Source organism: Lepus europaeus, chromosome 2 (assembly GCF_033115175.1).
Source record: "Lepus europaeus isolate LE1 chromosome 2, mLepTim1.pri, whole genome shotgun sequence".
Lineage (NCBI taxonomy): Eukaryota > Metazoa > Chordata > Mammalia > Lagomorpha > Leporidae > Lepus > Lepus europaeus.
Window position 1 is genome coordinate 164,606,573 of NC_084828.1, and position 25,970 is coordinate 164,632,542.

Sequence of the window (25,970 nt, forward strand, 5' to 3'; positions counted from 1 at the left end):
TGACTTTCTTGTGATGATTAAATTGAAATTATAAAGTGCTTAAGTGTACCCCACATGGTTAACATGAGGCATAACAATATAAATATGGAATATGTTTTAAAATATTTATTTATTTATTTGAATGGCAGAGTTACAGAGACAGACACAAACAGAGAGAAAGATCTTCCATTGACTGGTTCACCCCCCAGATGGCCACAAAAGCTGGAGCCAGGCCAGTCCAAAGCTAGGAGCCAAGAGCCTCTTCTGGGTCTCCCATGTGGATGCAGGGGCCCAAGGTCTTGAGCCATCTGCTGCTGCCTTTCCAGGCACATTAGCAGGGAGCTGGGTTGGAAGTAGAGCAGCTGAGACTTCAACCAGCGCCCACATGGAATGCCAGCATTACAGGAGGTGGATTTATCTGCCATGCCACAACACATAAACAAAAAAGATTTGTTTTATTTATTTGAAAGGCAGAGTGGCACAGGGAGAGAGAGAGGAAGAAAGTGAGAGAGAGAGTAGAGAGAGAGAGAGAGAGAGAGGAGAGAGAGAGAGAGATTCCATCTGCTGGTTCACTCCCCAAATGACTGCAACAGCTAAGGCTGGGACAGCCTAGAATTCCATCCAGGACTCTAAAGTATGTGGCAGGGGCTGAAGTACTTGGGCCATATTCCACTACTTCCCCAGATGCATTATCAGGGATCTGCATCAGAAGCAAAGCAAATGGGACTCAAACCAGTGCTCTGATATGGAATGCTGGTGTCACAGGCAGTGGCTTAACCCACTGCACCACAGTGTTGGCCCCAAATTATTAGTTCTTGGTCATATGGGAATCTTATTGTGAAGGAATTTTTTGTAACTCATAAACAAGAGCAAAATAGACACAGTAGTAAGATCTATTAACAAATGATTTTATTTGATTGTTCAGCCTCATATACAGTCATGTGTTAAACAAAGGGAATACATTCTGAGAAATGCTTCATTTGGTGATGTTGTCTGCACAAACATCATAGAGTGAACTGACATAGACTGGGTGATACAGTTTTATGATACTACTGTCACACATGTGGTCAGTCAATGAACTGTTGTAACGCAGCACATGACTGCATTTACACGTGGCATTAGTAAATGGTGAGCAGATATTTGGAAGGGCACGGACACACCTGAGCTCACCTGAGAGAAATGCTCCTTAGATACTCCTAAATCTCTGAATGAATTTTGTAGTTGCAAGATTACTCTGGAGAATGTCCCAAAGACAGAGATGGAGAGATGTATGCCATCCACAGGGTCTTCTCTGGTTTAGACTACACCAAAAATAGAGAGGTCATCTGCTTTATATCCCGGGAATCATTCTGTTTCTGAACCAATTCTGAATTTGAAAGGAAATTCAGAGTTATAGTATTTTTTGCCTCAAATTAGAAGGTCTACAAACAATAAAGACAGCAAATGTGTGATTCTAATGAGCACATTTTAAAATGTGTGTGGTATTCTTAAGCAAGCATGCAGGATAAGCAATGTGGCACAATGAGTTAAGCCACCTTCTACAATGCCTGCATCCCTAGTGTAGCACTGAGTAGAGCCCCAAATCCTCTGCTTCTGAGCCGGCTTCCTGCTAATGTGCCTGGCGAAGCAGCAGCTGTTAGCCCAAGTGTTTCATTTTCTGACACCCACTTGGGAGACCCAGATGGAGCTAAGCCTGCTCCAGCCTTAGCTGCTACAGCCATTTAGGAAGTCAACCTGTGAATGTAAGATCTCTCTCTCTCCCTCCCTTCCTCCTTTCCTCTCTCTCTTTCTCTGTGTGTGGGGGTGGGGTGTAAAACAGAGTCAGAGGTAGAAAAGAGAGAGAGAGCGAATGTGTGTGTGTATTTGTGGGTCCCTCTCTGTCACTCTTTCAAATAAAAATAAGTAAATCTTTAAGGAAGCATGCTGTACTTTCTGAGCTAATCAATGCATTCAAAATCTTAAACCTCCAGATTCCCTCTAGAAAAAAGCATCTTTGTTCTGCAGATCCCACAGTCAGCTCTCTTCCAAATTGTTTGTGCTTTCTGTCTCTTATCTCTGCAGATGGGCAAAAAGTAGGTTTGGGATAAGCCCATGAAAGCATGACATCCCCTTCCTCAGGAGGCATGCAAAGTGAAAATTGAGTTTATATTTTATATTTCCAGAACCTCTTCTATAGCAACAAGTGTCTGGCCTTAGTCACATTTCACTCTATTCAACAATTTTCACCCAAATATTGCTGTTGTAAGGGTGTAAACATGTCATCGATGCTGCTAGTGCTGCCTAGATAGAAAAATCAGATCCAGAGGCTGGCATAGCGGGGTAGCCAGTCAAGCCACCACTTATAATGCTGGTATTCCATATCAGAGTGATAGTTGCAGTCTCAGCTGCTCCACTTCCCATCCAGCTCCCTGCTAATGTGCCTGGGAAGGCAACAGAAGATAGCCCAGGTGCTTGGAGTTCTGGCCTGGCTTTGCATGGATCCGTGCCTGTCCTTGTGGCCACTTGGGGAGTGAAGCAGCAGATGAAAGATCTTCATATCTCCTTAATCACTCTGCCTTTGAATATAAATAAATAAATCTTGAAAGAAAGAGAGAGAGAGAGAGAGAGAGAGAGAGAGAGAAAGAAATTAAGAAAGAAAGAAAGGAAGGAAGGATCAAATCCCCAACGAGGTGGTGAGCCAGCTTCTAAATAAATATACTTCATTATTAGGATAAAAGCAGCACCAAATCAAAAGACAAATGAAGAGATTATTATTATTATTGTTGTTGTTGTTGTTCTTATGTTATATTAATATGCATTAATATGCAGATTAATATAACTGTTATTTTAAGTTATAAGACTGATTAGACACTTCACTATATTTTATTACTATTTCAGAGGACAAGTCTATGATTTCTAGCTTTGCCCTCTTGAAGTTACAATTGTTAAAATCTGATAAAGAATTCCTGCTCCATTTTCTAATTCCCTGAAAGACTGAGTCATTTATAAAATGCCTCCATTTCATTCACTCATTTATAACAACTGAAGATATGCACAAATCCACTGAATTGTTTTATGAAATAAAATTAAAAGTGTAAATGCATTTAACATTTTAAAGATATGTCAATTGAAAGTACTCCTTGAACTCATTTGACCAAGTATTTTTCCCCCATTTTTTAAAATCACACCTGTGTGAAGACATGCACTCCTTTTCTCTATCTGGTAAGCACAAGGTGTGGGAACTTGTGCAATAGATAATTAATCTCTATTGCTATCTATAGTTTCATAGTTAACACTGTCTTAGCAGAAGTGTGAAAACACATTCACACCTTTGAAAATGGATGATTAACTAATCAAATGACAATATGAATGTTAGACAGAATTACAGAAATGACTGCAAGGCAGAGCTATTTATGATTATAACATTCTATTTAATTTTCAAGGGTGGATTGTTCAGTGTAATCTGTGCTCCTCAAACATCTGAGTGCATTCTCAACTTTTTAATTGCATGACTCCTCAAAAAAGAATAAAGAAAATTTCAGATTCTCCCCTAATTAAGCAGTTTTAAATACAAAAGGTTAAAAGGAAACGAGAGGTATAGTTCAAGTCCACAGGCAAGGTGGAGCCAAGAAAGGAGAATCACATTTGAGTGAACAGTCAGTTATTTTTTTTCCTCTGAACTTTGTCATTTCCATTTGAAATGCAGACTATTCTGAATAAATAATGGAATATTTAGTCTATCAGAGCAAGTTTTCTTTTGATAACTGATGTACAAGAATTCAAATTGGGAAATAAGCCCCTATCCTTATTGTTTTGTTAATTTTCTAAGTTTATCTTTTAAGAAATGATAATTTGGGGTAAGCATTGTAGCAAAGCAGGTAAAGCTGTCACCTGCAGTGCTGGCATCCCATATGGGCGCCGGTTCAAGTCCCAGCTGCTCCACTTCGGATCCAGCTCCATGCTAATGTTCTGGGAAAGCAGCAGAAGATGGCCCAAGTACTTAGGTCCCTGCCACACACTCAGGAGACGTGGATGAAGCTCCTGGCTTCTGGCTTTGGTGTGGCCCAGTGCTGGCTGTGACAGCCATCTGGGGAGTGAACCAGCAGATGGAAGATCTCTCTCTCTCTCTCTCTCCCTTTCTCTCTTTCTCTTCCCACCTCTGCCCCTGTAACTCTTTCCAAATAAATAAATAAATTGTTTTAAAAAAAAGAAATGATAATTGGAAAAAGGCAATAAAACTGTTGAAGAAATTCTCATCTATTAATGAAGTTTTGAGATCTGTACTCCATGTACATTGTATTAAAATACTTTGAATAAAATATCCATATTTATATGTCAAAGTCTACTGTATATTTGTTATACATATCACTTACTGTCTTACAGTGTGATATTTTAAGGACTTTTCAATTCCCTTTTAAGGATTGAAGTCTGGCTATATATCTGACTCATTGCCCTGTTCCTAATTAGTCCACTGCTTTACACAAAGTGAGCATCTTTGTCTACTGAATAAATGCTAACTAGTAAATAATGAGATAAAAGTTACTACAAAGTTGTAGTTTCATGAAAAAACCTGATCATTTAAGAATAAAAACATAATTTTTCAATTCATAAGTTAGTCACACATTTCTTTGTTACAAAGAAAATAAAAAGTGGATTAATTAGCTCTCTGTCAACACCAAGTAAATACACTGTCAATTGCTGTACCTTGTAGTTACTATTGAATGTGGGAGGTGCCAGAGCTGTATACACAAAAACTATTCTCCCCAGCCCAACCCAGCTTCTGTCTCCATTTCCTTACTGAAACTACCAGGCCAATGTCTTTACCATCTTTCCATACCTTGACTTCTCAGTAACATTTAGCCCACTCAACAATCCCCCCTCTTTGAAATAGTACCTTCTCTTGCTTTCTGTGCATCACACACTCAGGTCTTCACCCTACATCCTGGTCCAGGGCATCTTATCCACCGCTGTGGATCTACTTGATATGTACATATTCTTTTTTAATAAAAGGTTTATTTATTTCTTTGAAAGTCAGAGTCACAAAGAGAGAGGGAGTGAGAGAGGAAAGAGATCTTCCAACCACTGGTTCATTCCCCCAGATAGCTGCAATGGCCAGGACTGGGCCAGGCTGAAACTAGGAGGCAGGAGCTTCATCCAAGTCTCCCATGCGTGTGGCAGGGGCTCAAGCACTTGGGCCATCTTCTGCTGCTTTTCCCAGGCCATTAGCAGGGAACTCAATTGGAAGTGGAACAGCTGGGACTTGAACCAGCACCCACATGTGGTGCCTGCATCCCAGCCAGTTATGCCACAGTGCCCACCCTGATATGTGTATCTTCTCATGCCTGCGAAGTTTAAACCTCTAGTCCAAGTGTCTCTTCTCACCATCACATACGTGAATGTATAGATATGAATCCACAACTCACGTGCACATATACGCATATACTTGGGTCACCACTTTCTGTCCGCCAAGTTGTTTCTTCACTATGTTTCCATCTCTCAATGACCGAGGTATTCATTTTGTCACCCAAACAGAAATCTAGCTGTTACCCTTCTTTCCTCACTCGCACATCCCTCCCCATCTCCTCTCTGACTGTATTCTATTCACTCCACCTCCCAAATATTTCTCAAACTCACCCCCTTCACATACCCCCAATACTGCACCCCAGCATGGACAACCACTGTCTTGCCTTGTGGACTGTAACATTTTAGTAAGTGGTCCTCCGGCTTTCAGTCTTGCCCTCTTGTGTTCATTCTCATACCATATTCAAAGTGATTTTTCTAGCAGTAATCTTTAAGCATTTTGGTCAAAAACTCCATATAGAAATTTTGAAAAAATATACTTATATGAACCCTCTTACACAATTTTACAGTGACCCAGAATTATTTTACTATAAGTTTAAATAATGACAAAGGGTAGAGTATCTGATATCATATTAACATTGATATAGAAAGATCAAAGGACATTCATTTGGATACCTTCAAAACAATTGTGTCTTCGTTGGAAGGTATCCAAATGAATTGAAATAATAAGATTGAATATCTGTCATTGTCCTTTTGAAAAAATACATGAACAAGGTCTTTCCTAAGAATTGGTAACTTTATGCTTTTCCCTGTGAACTTGTATTTTTATTCTGCTTGCTCCACAGAATCTTTCTTTTTTTGAAAAGATTTATTTATTATTTACTTGAAAGAGTTACACACAGAGAGAAGTAGAGGCAGAGAGAGAGAGAGAGAGAGAGAGAGAGAGAATGGTCTTCCATCCGCTGGTTCACTCCCCAATTGGCCGCAATGGCCTGAGCTGAGCCGATCTGAAGCCAGGAGCCAGGAGCTTCCTCCAGGTCTCCCACGTGGGTACAGAGGCTCAAGGACCTGGGCCATCTTCTGCTTTCCCAGGTCATAGCAGAGAACTGGATCAGAAGTAGAGCAGCTGGGAGTTGAACCAATGCCCACATGGAATGCCAGCACTGTAGGCCATGGCTTTACCCACTACGCCACAGTGCCGGACCCCAGAGTTTATCTTAATAGAATAATTTTTAGTCCTTTAGTCTTTGAGTGATTGTCCTATCACACTGAATAAAAACGTACATATAAATAAAAGTTTTAATTTCCTGTAACCATAAGCCTCTATTAAATATTTTCCTACACACTGATTTAGTGTCACATGTATTATTATAATATAATTAATGAAAACAACATAAGCATATTACATGTTAAGAAAAATACTTATTAAATAAAGCAAAATTTTATTAAAATACTATATCTAGTAGTTTATGTTCCTATCAATAAATATTTTTTACTTCTAGAATGAACATGCAAAAGAAATTTTATATGTATATTTGGTCTTATAATTTTTGAAAGCTTTTGATTTCATAAAGTATTATATGAGCCAGAAAGGTATTTTATCATAGCAATGACAGTAATTCCCTTAAACTCCTTCCTAGTAATGTATCCAAAAAGCACATGATATATTATTAAAAATTATTTCATAATTATCTATAATGGGAGCTTGATCAAATCCTCCCTCAAGCTTATGAAAAGCAAACAATTAGTCATCTTCTGATTTATGAAAGGATCTTTTACCATTCATTAGAGTTATTAACTTGGTCATATCACCAAGGAAATGTATGCAGGAAATTTAATTTCTTCTTAATGAACAAATTAAAGTCACAATATCCAATCATTTACAGTTATTAGTGAGTATATTCATTAGTAGAATGAATTTTAAGAAGTTAAAATTTTAAAGATACTCACTTTAAATATGACTTTTTTAAAAAAGATTTATTTATTTATTTATTTGAGAGGCAGAGTTACAGACAGAGAGAGGGAGAGACAGAGAGAGAGGTCTTCCATCCACTGGTTCACTCCCCAGATCACCACAATGGCCAGAGTTAAAAGTCAGAAACTTCTTTCAGGTCTGGGCCAATCTGAAGCTGGGAGCCAAGAGCTTCTTCTGGGTCTCCCACGTGGATGCAAGGGCCCAAGGACTTGGCCCATCTTTCACTGCTTTCCTAGGCCATAGCAGGGAGCTGGATCGGAAGAGGAGTATCCAGAAAGTGAACATGCGCCCATATGGGATGCCGGTGCTACAGGCAGAGGCTTAGCCTACTATGCCACAGCACTGGCCCGTATATGACTTTCAACTTTTCCCATCTATTAAATTAAAATGATGGGAACAGGGATATTAATTATATTTTCTATTCAAAAATTTTATTAAAAATAAATTAGAATTTAAAATTTTCCAAAATGTTGAAAAATGCTGAAATTGAAGGACCCATTTCCTTTTATGACTTTTATGTGAATAATAAAACAACTTTGAAACTTTTCCCATTCTAAGTATTCAGATTACACCAGAAATTACAGGAGGAAAAAAGAAAGAAAAAAAGTACTTATTGCAAAGGCCTCCTAGGACCTTGGTGCTACTTTGTATTTGTGGAATCACATTGGGTCTCAGTAGAAGGGGTATGTAGTTGTGATGAAGTGTTTTGAGTGGCAAACATAGTATAAGGGCTCTCTTTCACCCTACTTTTCTGTTTTTTTTTCTTTTTTAAGATTTATTTTATTTATTTGAAAGAGTTACAGAGAGAGGTAGAAGCAGAAAGAGAGGTCTTTCATCCGATGGTTCACTCCTCAATTGGCCGCAACGGCTGGAGCTGCACCGATCCGAAGCCAGGAGCCAGGAGCTTCCTACGGGTCTCCCACATGGATGCAGGGGCCCAAGGATTTGGGCCATCTTCTACTGCTTTCCCAGGCCATTGCAGAAAGCTGGATCAGAAGAGGGGCAGCTGGGAATAGAACTGGTGCCCATATGGGATGCTGGTGCTTCAGGCAGCAGCTTTACCTGCTACGCCACAGCGCCGGCCCCTCCTCTCTGCTTTGATTGTTGAGGGGTGAGGACTGGCTTTAAGTTACTGCCTCATAATAAATGTGGGTCGAATGCAGAATTGTTGACGGGGAAAACGATAGGTAAATTCAAGCCAGATGGAGGCAAGGTCTGTGATCAACCTTATCCATAGAGTGGTAATTCTCAAAACATGGTCCCAGGATCAGTACATTAGCATCACCTGGGAACTGGTTAGAAATGAAAATTGTCAAGCCTTATACCAGCCCAACAGAGTTAGAATCTCCAGCAGAAGGTGTGTGGACCAGCAGTCTATGTTTTACTGAGCACCCTCCAGGTGAGTCTGATACACATGAAGGTTAAGAAAGACTGCTGTAAGGAAAAACCAGACTACTGGGAGTAGTTAGGCAAGGTAGTGACAATTATTTCCTTCTGAGGATAAAACTGTCACACCTATGGAGGATGGGCTAGACTAATAGCTGAACTCTATGGCTTTGGCAATATACAAGAAAGAGAGGTTGAAAGCCACATGTCTTGGAGATAGTGTGTTTGATTCAAGGTCACTGCAATGGAATGAACATTGCAATAAAGCAAGTCACACACACTTTTTAAAATTTCCCAGTGCATATAAAAGTTATATATGCAATATACTGTAGTCTATTAAGGGTGCAATGGCAGGTGTCTAAAAAACTACATACCTTAATTAAGATATTCTTTTTTCATTTTTGTAGGAAGACTTTCACCAATCTCTTGGGATTTCTTGCTGTAGAACATAAAATCTGCTTAATGGAATAGTAGCTTGAGTTTTTAAGAGCTCTTTATTTGGACATACTGCGTTGTATATGACTGGTAAATACCAGGGAAATGAAATGGGATTCTTTTATTTGGGCATAACGCTAGTAACAAAGTATTGAAACTTGATACCCATTCTCAACTTTTCATCTGCCCACCCCCTTTTTGGATCTTATGTAGTTCCAAATAATAGTGGACAATCTAGCTATGTCAACCATATTCAAGAATCATGAAGTTGTCCCACACATATTCTATCTAGTAAAACATTAGCAATCAGGACTCCATTTACCTGTTTCTTGTTGATTATTTAATGACTTTTAATACCAGCTTTAAATATAAGCATTTACATGAAGTGTTCTGGAATTTGAATTCATTTCTGCCATGTCTGGGTCCCACAGCATTTTCTAGCAGAGTGGGTTATAATTATTTGTTCATGTGTTTGTCACTCTTCTTCTGGACTTTGAGATTCTTAGCAACAGGGCCTTCATCTTGCTTACCCTTATTTCCCCGGGCTCACAGAGATCACGACATATGGGAAGTCTCTGATTTAGAGGATGAGTGGATGCTGAATGCTGGACATTTGTCCTAATTCAGATTAATAGTGCAAAGACATGGTGTAAGACAATTATGTTTTTACTGCCTATATTTCCCTCAAATGAACAAAAGTTTCTTGCCATGTTTTCAGTTCAACTGGTCATCTGAATAGAATGTTACTGGTATTTTAGCTTCAGTGTACAATAGAAAGCACTACTGGTTTTTGCCTATTATTTGTCAGCTCTTGTGAGAAATTCTACAGAGGATCACAGAACCTGCCCAAGACCAAAATAAGAGAAATTCAATATAAGTTCATCATAGTGCTATTGTTACTTTTATGTTTTAAGAATAAGAATCTCTGACCTCAGAGAACATTGTGGTCTGTTTCAAAGGAGGCACCCAGAAAACAACACATGGTAAAAACAAAATCTGAAATATAGACAGCCCTCTGCAGAGGTGAGAGGTGATTTTTTTCACACTTTTTTTTTTCTCACCTGATAAGTGATAGGACACACTGGTAAATCTCCTTTGTTCATTTGAAGGGTATCTCACATAATACTGATTTAAATATTTTTACATAGATTTTAGCTCTTAAGGCAGAGTAGCTCTGAATTATCCAAAATTTTAAAAGTTACATGTAGTGTGCTAATAGTTCAAAGGAGCAGCTTTCCAAAAGCAAAACTAGAAGAGCTGAGCGATGATCCTCACAGTAACACTACTGTGATTCATGAATGGCCCAACACATGCAGCACTATTTTTAGGCCATTGTTAAGGCTCAAATCAGTCATTCCAGGGGGATTCTATTTTTCCTGATGAGGAAACTGAGGCTCAGGAGAATAACTGATTTACTTAATGTCCATTAGAAGAACAGATATTTAGACGTATACAACAATATGAATGAAGCTCGTAGCAACAGAGCAAGAAAAGTGAGAAAGACTACACACTATGATTACATTTATACATAGCTTGAACATCAGTGCTCATAGAAGTCAAGATAATAGTTATACTGGGGATGAGGTTTTCCTAGGAGTGGGTATCAAGGAACTTTCTGGGTTGCTAGAAACATTCTGTATCTTGGCATGGGTGGTAGTTCCAAGATGTAGTCTTATATAGAAACTCATCCAACTACACAAATAATTATGTTCATTACTGAACAGAACATAATTTATATCTTAATTAAAAACCAAACAGTAAAGTAACAGAGAACGAACAGGTAGTCCCAAAGTCGCTCTTTTTCTACCATACACCCTTTCTGCAGTCAGCTTCATGTTTTTGTGTTAACAGGGATGCTTACCCATTTTTGCAAGAAAGTACACAGAGAAGTCCCCACAGCTAATTAAATGAATTATTGCATGTAAATTAATGTGACAGAAATTGCAGAGAATGGGAGGTTGGTTATAAAAATAATCAAGTAAGCTAGGACTAATTTGCAAAGGATTTTGTGACTCCTGTTTGAATGTTATTGATACAGGAAACCACTGAGGATTCTTTCATTTAATTTTAATTGACAAGTAAAAATGTATTTATTATTGTGTACAACATGAAAGTTTCACACACGTATACATTGTGGAAGGGCTACAGCATGCTATTTAATATACTTGTTATTTTTGTATTGTGAACACTTAAAATCTACTCTTACCAATGCTTAAATATATGATATAATGTTACTAATTAAAATCATTGTGATGTGCAATATTTAAGTATTCCTCTCTGAAATTTTGTGTCCTTTGATTAACCTGTCCCCATTTCCCCCAAACACTAGCCTCAGGTAATCACCATGTTACTCTCTATTTCTCCGAGTTTGATTTTTTCTTTAAAAGAGATTTATTTACTTATTTGGATGTCAGAGTTACAGAGAGAGAGGAAGAAACAGAGACATCTTCACTCTACTGGTTCACTCCCCAGATGTTTGCAACAGTGAGGGTGGAGCCAGGTGAAAGCCATGATCCAGGAACTTCATCTGGGTCTCCCATGTGGGTGCCAGAGGCACAAACACTTGGGCCATCCTCTGCTGAATTAGAAGTGGAGCAGAAGAAACTTGAACTAGCACCCATAAGGGATGCCAGAATCATAGGCCATTCCACGATGCTTGCTCAAAGTTTGACTTTTTTTAATACTGCATTTGTAAGTGGTATTTGTCTTTCTCTACCTGGCTTATGTCAATTGGCATAATGTGTTCTGGGATCAGCTGTGTTGTCTCAAGTCACAGAATTTCATTTTTATTATTTTTAAATATTTATTTATTTGAAGGGAAGAGTGACCTAGAGAGAGAGAAAGAGAGAAAGATTTCCTATCTGCTGGTTCACTCTCCGAATGACTGCAATGGCCTGGCCTGGACCAGGCCAAAGTCAGGAGCCAGGAACTCCATCCCAGTCTCTTATGTGGGTGGCAAGAGCCCAAGTTCTCGGGCCGTGTTCTGCTGCTTTCCCACATGCATGAGCAGGGAGCTGGATCAGAAGTAGAGCAGCTGAGACTCTTAACTGGTGCCCTTATAGGATGCTGCTGTCACAGGTGGCAGTTTAATTGGTTATGCCACAACAGCAGCCCCAGGATTTCATTTTTAGAGGCTGAATAGTATTTCACTGTATATATAAATCACATTTTCACTTTTCTTTCATCCATTGATGGGCACTTAGGTTGAATCCATATCTTTGCTATTGTTAACAATGCTATAATGAATATGTGAGTGTATATGTTTCTTCAACACACTGATTTTATATTTCTATATATGCCCCAAAGTGCTGGATCGCAGGATGGTTTTTATTATTTGAGGCACTAGGGAAACTTCACATTGTTTTGCATAGTAACTGTACTAATTTGCATTCCCACCAACAGTGTACAAATATTCCCTTTTCTATACATCCTCACCAACACTTTTTGTCTTTTGCAATAATCATTCTAATAGGCATGAGGTGATAGCTCATGGAGGTTTTTAAACTGCATTTCCCTAATGATTAGTGATCTTGAGGTTTTTTCCCTCACACACCTGTTGACCATTTGTATATCTTCTTTTTAGAAATGTCTATTTAAATTCTCTGCTCATTTTTAAAATCATGTTTTTTTCTTGTTAGTGAATTGAGGCACTTGTATAATTTGGATATTAATTCCTTATCAGGTTGTGGCTTGTGAATATATTCTCTAATCCCATAAGTTGTCTGTTACTCACAGATTGTATATTAAAAATTAATCATGTTTACTGTTATGGATGAAATGATTGGAGAGAATGGGTGAGAGGAGAAAATGCATAGGAATAGAGAGCCAGTGAGGAGGCTGTTGTAATTATGTCTACAAAAATGGAAAGATCATGGACTAAGGACAGTGTGGTTGGCAGGTGAAATAAACATCCATTAAAGAGGAGGAACAATGTGCATATTCTGATCAGTCAGACATGGAGAATGAGGAAAAGACAGGGGTTTATTGAGGTGGATTGATTGAGTCTGAAGCAGATCTTAGGCAACCGTAAGTAAAACAGAGACAAAATCTATTGCTCTGGGGGGAACGAAAGCAGGATGCCAGGGCTCTTGTCAAGTGATTTGGGGATTCAGGGAAGAGAAGCTGAGTGTTGTGGGTTTAATGTGTCCTGCAAAATGCGTGTGTTGAAGTCCCAACCTCTAAACCCTTAAGTTGTGACTGTATTTGGAGAGAGGATCTTAAATGAGGTAGTTTTCATTAAAATGAGGTTATTAGTTTGTTCATTGGGGTGGGCCCCAATCCCAAATACCTGGTGTTCTTACCAAAAAAGATCAGGACACAGATACCCAGAGTGAAGGCATTGCCTCTGATGCCGCATCCCATACGGGTGCTATTTCAAGTCTCAACTGCTTCAGTGCCAACTGGCTCCCTGCTAATGGCCTGAGAAACCTAGTGTTTGGGTCCCTGTCACCCACAAGGGAGACAGGAATGAAGCTCCTGGCTCCGTCCTGGTCCATCACTGGCAGTGGTGGCCATGTAGGGGATAAAACAGCAGATGGAAGACCTCTCTCTCTGTGTAACTCTGACTTTAAAGATAAACAACAAATAAATCTTAAAGCAAAAATGCACACACGGGGCAAGTCAAGGAGAGAAGCCTCAGAAGAAACCTATCCTGTTGAGACCTGGATCTCAGATTGTGGGAAAATAAGTTTCTGTTGTGTAAGCCATCCACACTGGGAGACTTCTTCATGGTGATCCCCATGGACTTGAGTCCATTCAAGTCAGAGAGGGCACAGGCTGTGGGGACCGGGTGCTAAATTATGTTGCTCAGAAAACAGACAGGGCCACCAGGGACTCATGGTTACTGTTCTTCCAGGCTGGTAGGGATGGATCTATCCGCTGGTAGGGATGGAGCTTCTAATAGTCTTGCAAATTTGATTCTCATTGGCTCAAAGAGAGGGCTGAGCAGATTTACAGGTGGAAAGCCTTTACTGCAGAAGCTGGGCAGTTAGAAGCAAGCAGGTGCTGGCTCACCACTTCAATTTCAAAAAATAGCTGGCTATTAACAAGCAGCAGAAGCATGCTGCATCAGTCAAGATTGATCTGACAATTAAGATGATTGTTTCTGCTTGAACATGCCTCCATATTAGATTAAGCAAAATACAGGGGGCTGGCGTTGTGGCACAGTAGGCTAAGCCTCCACCTGCAGTGCCAGCATCCCATATGGGAGCCAGTTCGAGTCCCGGCAACTCCTCTTCCAATCCAGCTCTGCTATGGTCCAAGTGCTTGGGCCCTTGCACCCGCGTGGGAGACCTGAAGAAGCTCCTAATCTCAGATCTGCTCCACTCCAGCCTTTACAGCCATTTGGGGAGTAAACCAGCAAATGGAAGACCTCTCTCTGTCTCTCCCTCTGTGTGTAATTCTACCTCTCAAATAAAATCCTTTTTTAAAAAGAAAAATATAGGGAGACACACATTCTCTCTCTCTCTCTCGTGTGTGTGTGTACTTTGAATGTCCACTCTACATTCTGAGCACTTCTTTTTGCCTTCACAGGCTCTAAGCATGGTTCAACCTTTGCCACTGCTCTCCAGGTACTGCATTTTCCTTCTCACTGGTGTCTGTCTCGGTATTGCCCCATAATGAGCCACAAGGGCAGCTCATTCTAGGCATGAACAGGCACACTGCCATGATGTTCTCATTTGTATACATTTGCCAAGGAAAGGAATCACCTAGAAATCCTCTTAACGGCCTGCCCTAGTCTCCCAAGCCCCATTAGGACGCATAGATTCCTCTTTGCAATTACTCTCACGCCCACCCCTTTGTTTTACATTTCCACATATGCCAGCTCAGCCATTTTTCAGATCCTGTCCAGACTAACGCAATCGTGCCCCTGAGTGACTGCCTGCTGACCTCCTGGCTCTCTCCTCTCCACCTATACCCATCCTGCACCAATCTTTCATAAAACAGCCTTGTAAAACTTTCACCAAATTCTGTTTTTCAGCTTGATCAGCCGGGTCTGTACACCCCATCTCTTCCTCAAGAAGGTTCGTCTTTGCCTTCCGAACTGGGTCTGTTTCTAAGCACATTTACACAACATGCAAGAAAAGGACCCGATGTCCTGCCTGGCTGTAGGAAGTGTTAATGCTTCACCTTGGCACCTCGAGCTGCAGCTGTAATCGGGGCCCTAATGCCCAGCTAGGCCCTTAAACGGAAGACCTGCTGAGCCGAGACCCACTTTCCCAGCCCGGCTCCAGGGCTCCGCGTCTCTGCCAACTGACCAGGCGGAAGCAGCAGCAGGGGAGCAGGGCCTGCAGGTAGGCGGGGAGGGGATCGTTTTGAAAGCCCTAAATCCCTTGCAGGGGAGAGGCAGCTGCTCCTTGTTTTTCTAAACATCTGTCCCATCTGTCCCCAGCCGCAGGAGCCGCGAGCGGCTTCCAGGTGGACGCGAGAGGGAGGCGCCCCGCGAAGGTTGCGTGGGAGCCAGGGCAGCCGAGCCTGCGTGGCCGCCGCCCCCGCCCCACTCCCGAAAATTCCTTCCGTGAAGAGGGGTGGGGGGATTCTAGGGAGGGCAGGTTGAACGCACGGAGTCGGTTTGAAACAGTCCCCTGCCCCCAAAGCCCCGAAGATGCTACTTCACAAAACCGAGGGACCTACTGTCCAGCGCCCCAGGCCGCGGATTTGGGGGAGAAACCGTGACAGCACGCCGCCCTCGCAGTCCACAGCGCTCCCCTGCAGGCACTGCCCCCCCCCCCCGGGAAGGACCCCGTTTTTATTGTTATTTCTAGGGGGAACGTCCCTTGGGGGGGCGCAGAACCCCGTCCGCAGCCTGGCTGGCGAGCAGAATTTATGAATGAATGAAAAACGAGATGATTCAGCCGGTTCGCACATACAGCGTGGGAGGCTCGGACCTAGAAAGCGGTAGCCAAAGGGAGCGCGGTCAGCAAACCCCCTACACCCAGCTCCGGCCCACGCGGCTCTCCCCGGGCGCTCGCTCGGGCCAAACTGAGGCTGCGCAAGCCTCGCACCGCCCGCCCCCACGGCGCACGCGCAGCCACGCCCCCTCCCCGGGTCGCTCCCGCAGAGAGTCGGTGTCCACCCTAGTTACCGGGTTGTGGGCGGGGCCAAGGCGGCGCAGGCGTAACGGGCAGCGGAAGTAGGAAGTAGCGGACGCGATAAAAGGACCCGTGGGGCCTCGCTGAGGGCGTTGCGCCCCTCCTCTCTCCGACCCCGGGCTCCCGTCGCGGGGCTCTCCGGGCGGTCGCACGTGTTGTCAGGCGCGGGCTCCTCCCCTGTCCGCCCCCTCCCCCGGAGCCGCGGCGCCGCTCGTTCCGTGCCCGCCGCGATGGCGCTCGACCCCGCAGGTACGGGGGCTGGATGCGTGGTTTGCGGCGGGACGCCGGCCCGGAGCCGCGGGCGCCCGGGCTGGGAGAGGTCCGCTCTGAGGCCGCACTGCCGTCACCGCCGGCGTCTGCCGTGGGGTTTGCAGCCGGCCCCGGTTCTCTCGGTCGAGGTTAGCGTTAGGTGAGGGGCTCTGGGTTTTGTTGTTGGAACTGTGGCCCGCTGGCGGCATGCGGACCTTTCCCTCCTCGGCTCACACGGCCGCCTTCGCCGTCATTTTCGCTCCTTAGGGCCCAGACTGGACACTGGATGGTGTAGGCACCTTTGACCCAGACGCAGGTCGTACTGGAGCCGGAGCTCCAGTTGTCTTGGGGAGTTCCCGGACCCCCGGTTCATCCTCAGACACAGCAGTTCGAGGGCCCGTTCCTGTGGCGAGCCGTCTCTCGGAGCAGGGATCCCAGGCTCTGAAATGTTCTGACCGTCGTGAGTCCGCCTGCTTCCTTTGCAGCGGAGTTCTGTTACTCTCAGGCGCCTGCTCTGCTCGCAGAGCCACACCTGCGTCTTGGGCGCTGAGGCAGTTAGTAGATACGGAAGCTTCGTGGGGGGACGGTGATTGCTCTACCCATTCCTTTTTGTTCTTGTTGCTGTTAAAGATTCATTTTATTTATTTGAAATAGTTGCAGAGGGAGGTAGAGACAGAGGTCTTCAATCTGCTGGTTCACTCCCCAAGTGGCCGCAGGGGCCAGAGCTGAGCCCATCAGGAGCTTCTTCCAGGTCTCCCACGCAGGTGCAGGGGCCCAAGCACTTGGGCCATCTTCCACTGCTTTCCCAGGTGCATGAGTAGGGAGCTGGATCAGAAGTTGAGCAGCCGGGGCTGAACCTGTGCCCTTATGAGATACCAGCACTGCAGGCTGGGCCTTTAACCTGAGTGTCGCCACCCCACCCCCCATTCCTTTCATTTTATAAATACAAAGCCTCCACGTGTTGGATGGTGATATGGCTCCAAACCATTTGGAGATTCCGAAGTGGAAAAGACACTGTTGGGACCCTCAGAGGACAAAAACACACGCATAGTGTTCATTGAACCACTTTTTAAAAATCAAGCTAAGTAATCTCAATGATCTTTGATCTCTGTTACATAAGAGGAAACTGAGGCACAGAGGTTAATGGTAGTGGTGGAGTTGGTAGAAGTGCAAAGGAATTCCACAGTGCATAATGATCAAACCAGTTTGTGGTTCGGCGATTATCTTTTCCGCTGGCCCGAAATTATTTGACAAAATTCTGGAAATCAACATCTGTTGCTAACAAGTTGTAAAATAGCCAGTAATTGGAAGTACTGAAAGAACACCCAGTTATACCTTTGCCTAAGCCCATGTTTAGCAGATTTTTCAATATGATTATATTCCCAAGTGATACTTGACAGGAACCTGACTCTGATCATTTTGATATTTCACTTTCTTTATTAGCTGGAGCAGATTCTTTTTATTCCTTTTTTCTACCATTTAGCAAGATCAGATGTTTTTCTTCCCTCTGTCAATTGGTATAAATTTATTCTGTATTTTTAAAAAATTTATTTATTTGGGGCCCGCGCTGTGGCTCACTTGGTTAACTCTCCACCTGCGGCGCCAGCATCCCATATGGGCACCAGTTCTACTCCCCATTGCTCCTCTTCCAGTCTAGCTCTCTCTGTGGCCGGGAAGGCAGTGGAGGATGACTCAAGTGCTTGGGCCCCTGCACCTGCATGGGAGACCATGAGGAAGCACCTGGTTCCTGGCTTCGGATTGGCGTAGCTCCGGCCGTGGCGGCCATTAGGGAGTGAGCCAACGGAAGGAAGACCTTTCTCTCTGTCTCTCTTTCTCACTGTAACTTTACCTGTCAAATAAATAAATAAAAATCTTTTTTAAAAATGTATTTATTTGAAAGCAGATGTCAGAGAGCTCTTCCATCCACTGGTTCGCTCTCCAAATGCCCTCAATAGCCAGGGCTGGGCCAGGCTGAAGCCAGGAGCCAAGAACTCCACACAGGCCTCCCACATGGGCGACAGGGGCCCTAGTATTTGGCTATCATCTGTTGCCTTCCCAGGCACATTAGCTGGAAGCTGGATTGGAATTGGAGTAGTGGGGACTCAAACTCTGATATGGAGTGCAGACATTGCAAGTGGTGACTTAACCTGTTGTACCACAGTGCTGTCCCTCATTCTCTGTTTTTGCAAGATGGACAATGATGGCACCAGGGAGGTTTCCTTAAGTATGTATGTGGTATGTGTATCCATCCCTCCATTGATGTTTTCTCCCATGAAGCGCATAAGGGAGGAAGGTGGGGCAGTGATAGGGCTCAGGGTGCAGAGTGGGGTCACGCACTTTTTGACATTATGAGACATGCTAGAAATAGGACTCAAATTCAAGGTGCCTCTTCCCCCTCCTCTAAGGTACCCTGTCCTTCGTCTTTTTTTTTTTTTTTTTTTTTTTTTTTTAGATTTATTTATTTGAAAGGCAGAGAGGTCTTCAATCTGCTGGTTCATTCCCAAATGGCTGCAGCAGCTGGAGCTGGGCAGATCCAAAGCCAGGAGCCAGGAGCTTCTTCCAGGTTGCCCACGAGGGTGCAGGGGCCCAAGCAGTTGGGCCATCTTCCACTGCTTTCCCAGGCCATAGGATGAGCCGGATCAGAAGTGGAGCAGCCAGAACTGTAACTGGCATCTACATGGGAGTGCCAGCACCGCAGGTGGCGGCTTTACCCTCTATGCCACAGCATGGGTCCCAATCCTGTCTGCCTCGTGACCTGTGTGTCCATCTCCAGCTCCGAACAGATCAGGAATGGGCAGTGTCCAGACCCTATTCACAAAAGTCCCACACCTGCACACATGCCCGGAATAGCCAGATGTGACTGACACAGTATTGTGTGCAAACTCACCATTTTCAGTTGTCATACACAGAAGAAGGAACCACACCTGTATGGGACACCACCAGTCTGTGCAGACCTAAGTGCTGTGTGTGCTGAGGGGGCCTGAGCTGGAACTCTGGGCTGGTGGCAGAGTGCCATACCCTGATGGGCAATGGCCACGCCTCCCCTGATAAAAAGCCGTGTCCAGCTAGGTCCGCTCACAGAGCCAGACGGGGAACCTCCCTCCCCTGCTGTCTCCTGGTAAACTGGCTTGGGGTTGAAGGCGATCTCTTGCCTATTTCTGTTTGCACATGAGAGCCATAGAACCAGAGGTTGGCACCAGTTTTTTTTTTTTTTTTGACAGAGTGGACAGTGAGTGAGAGAGAGACACAGAGAGAAAGGTGTTCCTTTTGCCATTGGTTCACCCTTCAATGGCCGCCATGGCCGGCGCGCCGCGGCTGGCGCACTGCGCTGTTCCGATGGCAGGAGCCAGGTGCTTCTCTTGGTCTCCCATGGGGTGCAGGGCCCAAGGACTTGGGCCATCCTCCACTGCACTCCCTGGCCACAGCAGAGAGCTGGCCTGGAAGAGGGGCAACCGGGACAGAATCCGGTGTGCCGGGGCCACAAGGCGGAGGATTAGCCTAGTGAGCCGAGGCGCCAGCTGACACCAGTTCTGTGACAGGCTCTTTTGAGCTTTGTGTCTTGGAAGATGTCATGGTGGCAGCCCTTGGAGCATTTGGGTTGCAGAGGTTTTTTTAGTGGTTCTTTGGAGGACGTACATAGATCAGCTTTAAGGTACTAGAGCTTGTATTTACTGGAAAAGTTTACTTTGTAAATATTTGATGTATTTTTCTGTGAACATTGTGTGATTAATATGTAAAAGGTTATGGAGTTGATTAGAAAAATTCTGATTTTACTATTACTTCTGTATCTAGGAGATCTTCTTAGACAAAAACTACATTGGTAGTTCAGAACTTAAAAAGTACTAAACTAAATGTATGTTTGCCGCAGAAAATATTGTTTTTGTCTCAGCTAGATTGATTTACCGGCCCTCTGCTGGGTTACTCTGAAACTTGAAAATCCCTTTTTTTTGTTTTTTGACAGGCAGAGTGGACAGTGAGAGAGAGAGACAGAGAGAAAGGTCTTCCTTTGCTGTTGGTTCACCCTCCAATGGCCGCCACGGCTGGCGCGCTGCGGCTGGTGCACCGCGCTGATCCGAAGGCAGGAGCCAGGTGCTTCTCCTGGTCTCCCATGGGGTGCAGGGCCCAAGCACTTGGGCCATCCTCCACTGCACTCCCTGGCCACAGCAGAGAGCTGGCCTGAAAGAGGGGCAACCGGGACAGAATCTGGTGCCCCGACCGGGACTAGAACCTGGTGTGCCGGCGCCGCAAGGTGGAGAATTAGCCTAATGAGCCACGGCGCTGGCGAAAATTACTGTCTTAAAGAGCTTGTTGGGAGCAGAGATTTGGAAATTTCTAACAGATGTGGAGTTTATTTAGTAATTCTGTTGCATGAGGTATAAATTTACATTACACTAGTGGTTTAATAGGAATTAAAAGATAATATGTGTTTTCCATGAACTTCTTTGAAGTACCCTCGCATATCAGTAGAAAGAATACAGTTCACTTACATATCTTTGCATGTTTGGGCATTATTCTTGGTGATGTTTGTTTGCTCTCATGTTGCTCATGCTGTGTTGAGCATAGGTCGAGGCTAGCTTCTGAGTTGTAGAGAAAAGTAGGTCATCTTTTAAAAATTGTATTGTAGGCCCTTTCTAGAGGGTTAAAAATATTAAGGTTACCTTTACTTTTGAAGCATTTAACATTTAGAATGGATGAAGTTTCTATCTTGAGTTTAGCATTGAGATTGGGAAAATAAATGGGATTCATATTTTATGTTTCTTAGTATTCTTCCACAAGTGCATGATTAAGGAATTATGCATCAGAAAGGAACCTGAGCGTTGTGAGTATATTCTTTTTGCACACATACTGGTATATCCTGAATACAGAGCTTACTCACATTTGGCTTTCTAGTCTTATTGTACAGGGATCCAGGTTTTCTGTTCTGAGAATGATTGTTTATATCTGAAGCATATCTTACTATTGCCTTATTTTTGTTGCTGTTACTCTGACAGGAACTGTTGATAGGAATGTATATCTTTTATGCAGCCAACTTAATTAAGAACTTAAGTAAAAACAAAAGCATAAGAAAGAAAAATTGAGATCAAAGAGGAGTTTGAGGTCATGAGATCATGAAGTGTCTTGTAAACTTTTCCAAGGAATTTGAATTTTTGTCCTAAGAACATAGGAAGACCCAGCAGGTTTAAGTTGAGTGAGTGACAAATGGAGCTTTCCGTATTTCCTTTTTATTAGATTGAGGTTATGCATTCTCTGCCAACTGCTGCTTTACGGTGCTGTGTCTTTCCTGCTGTCAGATCTGTGGGCATATGATATCTGACTGTGTCTCATGCATGATGTTCATTTTCATCACTCATTCAGGATTTTGCCCCATTTCTTTTCTCTTGCAATTAGTAAGTAATCTCTGGGAAAGGCCGCTTCAGACGATTTAAATATCAGGTCTTCATCAGAAATTCTCCCTTGATTTAGCATTCGTTTGATTTTTGCCTGATTCAGTTTTTCCCATTATGGGTACCAAATAGTGATTTTCTTTTACACTCCTTCCACATTCACTACAAAGTTGTTTCATTTTGCTGTAAGTAGGAGGATGCTTTCCAACTCATTTATTTCCAATTGACTTTATTATTGGTATTGTTGCTAAGGACTTGTTATGGTTTGGATATTAGTCTGTCTTCCCAAAGGCCCGAGTGTTAAAGGCTTGGTCCCCAAAGTTTTATATTAATGATGAATAGATTAAGGGTAGAAACTTAATCCAGTTATGGTGTCTGAAGATATCTTGGGGGCCCTTGTGAAGGTGTTAGACTGGACTAGATTAGGTGGGAAGTATGTTTTGCCTCTGCTCCTTGGCTTGCTGTGTGATCCTTTGTACATGCTCTGCCACTGCCCTCCTCCAGCCTCCCTGGATGGTGACTGGTGGGGCCCACCCAGTCTTGAACTGTGAGCCTCCAAAACTGTAAGCCAGAATAAACCTCCATCCCTCATAAGTAGCCTGCAGGTATGTAGATGCGGTGATGAAAAACCAACATAGGACTCATGAGTGACTATTTTTTCAATGGTTTATACTTGTTACTGCACATAATTTTTTTTTTTTTAATTTATTTATTTCAAAGTCAGACTTACACAGAGAGGAGAGGCAGAGAGAGAGGTCTTCCATCTGATGGTTCACTCTCCAATTGGCCGCAAGGGCTGGAGCTGCGCCGGTCTGAAGCCAGGAGCTTTTTCCAGGTCTCCCATGTGAGTGCAGGGCCCAAGGACTTGGGCCATCTTCTACTGCTTTCCCAGGCCATAGCAGAGAGCTGGATCAGCAGTGGAGCAGCCAGGTCTCAAACCAGTACTCATGTGGGATGTGGGCGCTTCAGGCCAGGACGTTAACCCACTACGCCACAGCACTGGCCCCAACCTAATTATTTTTGTTTTCAAACTATTTCCAGGTTGGCCAGCGAATTTCTTTATCTAGCTTCTGGAGCTTTGTGATAGTTTCCCATTTTTTTGGAGCATTTTTTCTTTCCTCACATAGGATGTCACTGGCTTGTCACTTGGCCCGTTTTCTGAGAAGTCCTGGTTCTTTTTATTTTGGTGTACTATTGCAGAACAATATCTGGTCACTCGGTGTGGGTTCCTCTTTTGTGTTTTACATATGAGCTATTCATTAACGGAGTGCCCTTCGGGGAAAAAAGCAAGGGAGTAAGGCGAACAGGAGAGTGAAAGGTTAGGATGTGGTTTCAGGGAAGGCTGTTGCATTAGTCAGCTTTTTGTTCACTACCACTACATATCAAAGGTGAGCTACTTGTGAAGGAAGGTTGATTTTGGGGCCTCACAGTTTTGAAGGTTCACAATCTAAAACTGGGCAAGTCCCACTGGTTCTGCTAACTGGTGAGGCTGGGAGAGGGTTAGTGGAGTGCGAGGGGAGGAACAATCATGTGGTGATCCAGGGAGCAGAGGGAGACTGAGCCAAGTTCAGCTTTTATAAAGACCCTCCTGAGAGGGCTGTCTTTTGAGGCATGACCCGGATATCTCACATAGGTGACAGAATCCCAAGGACTTGAGCTGTGATACCTGTGCCTTCCAGAGTGCCATTAGCAGGAAACTGGATTGGAAGTGGAGCTAGGATTCTAACCCAGGCACTGTAATGTGGCATGCAGGTGTCCAAAGATGTGGCTTAACACGGTAGCTACCCAGGAGCCACGTCTTACTCAAAATGTAGCAGCTGGTCTCAGCAGCTGGTCTCAGCTAGTACAAAGTCTGTCCTGTCTCATGGGCAAAGGAGCTGAGCTTTATGCCCTCTATCAGCCACTGGTTACTTGTAGGAGCCGGAAGCAGGGCAACAGCAGGGCAAACTGTAAAAGATTACCACTGCCCAAGGGCAGTCCCAAGAAGGTTGCAGATGTGAGTGCTCCAACATTCCCTGTCACAGGAAGATCAGCTTGATCCTAAAAACAAGTTAGCTGACTCTACTGGGAACCTTAGTTTGCACAGTGAGTTCAGGTAGTGTTGAGTCAGATTGGAAAGGGTCCTTGCACACATGTATGCACATACACAGGCGTGTGCCCCATCTCCGTTAAATTATTGAGAGGTTATGGTCAGAACATTTGAATAACATTGGTTTAAGATATACCTACAATAACCCTATCAGTGTGTTTTTTTTAATACTAACCCATTGCACATGCTATTCCTTTTCTCTAAACTTTCCTTCTCTCCCTCATCCCCAAATCTAATGCTTGTTCATTTTTTACAATTCATTTTAAAGTCAGTTTCTTAGACTTTCCCTAATTATAACCATCCTCAAGTCTTCAAAAAAATTTTAATGTTTAAGATTTTAAAAACTCACTAAAATATCATACAATCTGTTTACAGTGTTTCTTTATTCTAGACCTAAGTTTTTTTCCTTGAAAAATACACAGTGGGTTAAGGCAGGACTTGGGATGCCTGCATCCCATATTGAAATGATGGTTTGTGTCCTGGTTGCTCCACTTCCCATTCAGCTCTCTACCTGAGAAGCACTGGATGATGGTTTAGATCCTTGGGTCCCTGCCACCCACAAGGGAGACCTGCATGGAATTCTTGGCTCCTGGCTTCAGCCTAGTACAGCCCCAGCTGTTGTGACCATTTGGGGGAGTGAACGGTCACATGGAAGATAAATCCCTCTGTCTTCTATCACTCTGCCTTTCAAATAAATATATCTTTAAGAAATAAATAAAATGAAACCTATAGATGGTATGTGTCTCTTTAACAGTTTGAGATGAAAACTGTAATCTTGAGAAAGGCAGTATTCTGCCTGTGTAGTATACAGTAAATATTTTTTTCAGAGGATTTCACCATCTCTTCAATTAGAGGCTGGATGAGCAGAAAGGACAGGCCAGTTAATTTTCTCTTGGCGGTAGGGACTGGCTTACCTACCAGCAGGGAGGCTGCTGGGAATAAACACCAAATTTGGCTGTTAGTAGGACTCACTCACTGTTCCAGACTTTGCCAATAATCAATTTTAAATGCTGAAATTTGAGGCTGTGAGGTAGGGAGAGTGAGATATATCAGATAATTGCTAAGGTTACTTCAGGCCTTCATTTACATGATTATAAACACAGAAAAGAATTACTTCAGATTGACTGTAGTAGAATCATTATTTTTGCTTAGGGATGTTATTGTGTATTTAGAGATCTAAATTTACAGACATCAAAAATGAGAAATACTACCTTGTACTTGATATAAGTAGACCAAACAAAATTGTGCCCAGATAAGAATGTTGATATTCAACTTTACATTCTTCCCCACAACCCCATATTATTTTTGCATTTTAAAATAAGGAGGTTGAGGGGGAAATTAAGAACATGCTAACTATTGCACTTGGTGTTTTTGCTAAAGAATTATTGAGATTTTTTTTTTTTAATAAAAGATTTTATTTGAGAGGTAGAGTTACAGCCCAGGGAGGGAGAGACAGAGAAAGATCTTCCGTTCATTCCCCAGATGGCCTCAATGGCTGGCGCTGGGCTGATCTGAAGCCAGGAGCTTCTTCTGGGTGTACCACGTGGGTGCAGGAGCCCAAGCACTTGGGCCATCCTCCACTGCTTTTCCAGGCCATAGCAGAGAGCTGGGTCTGAAGAAAAGCAGCAGGGACTAGAACCAGTGCTCATAGGGGATGCAGGCATTGCAGGCTATTGCTTAGCCCACTAAGCCGCAGCTTAGGCCCCTACAGAGAAATTTTTACAGATCGAAGGATATGTTAATTATCTAAGGGTGCTTAATTGAAATGTAGATTTTCAAATGTGTTTGCAGAATAAGGAAGCCTACCTCTCTTACTCATCACTGTACACACAATCCCTAGCATGGTGATTGCTATGTAGTAGGTGCCTAATAAACATTTGTTAACAGAATAAATATCTGCTTAGGAAATACTGGAACTATTTTAAATATGCATGTCATAACAATTTTATTGCATGTTTACCGTATGCTAGGAGTTGGAGTTACAAATAGTCACAGTCTCTGAACTTGGTAAACTTACCTGTTTCATGCAATCATACTTAATTTGGCTGCCTTTAAGAGTTTTTTTTTTTTTTTAAAGATTTACTTATTTATTTGAAAGTCAG

General features: G+C 43.2%; 1 protein-coding gene across 4 annotated transcripts in view; it reads left to right on the forward strand.

Annotated features, from left to right (window-relative positions):
• Positions 1–16,188: 16,188 nt before the first annotated feature.
• CMC1 (C-X9-C motif containing 1) overlaps positions 16,189–25,970 on the forward strand; it is a 79,100-nt gene continuing 69,318 nt past the window's right edge. For all 4 annotated transcript variants that reach the window (XM_062215453.1, XM_062215473.1, XM_062215481.1 and 1 more), the window contains exon 1: positions 16,189–16,395. In XM_062215453.1, the coding sequence (XP_062071437.1) occupies positions 16,377–16,395 (19 nt within the window). In that variant the 5' untranslated portion in view covers positions 16,189–16,376. The remainder of the gene's footprint in view (positions 16,396–25,970) is intronic.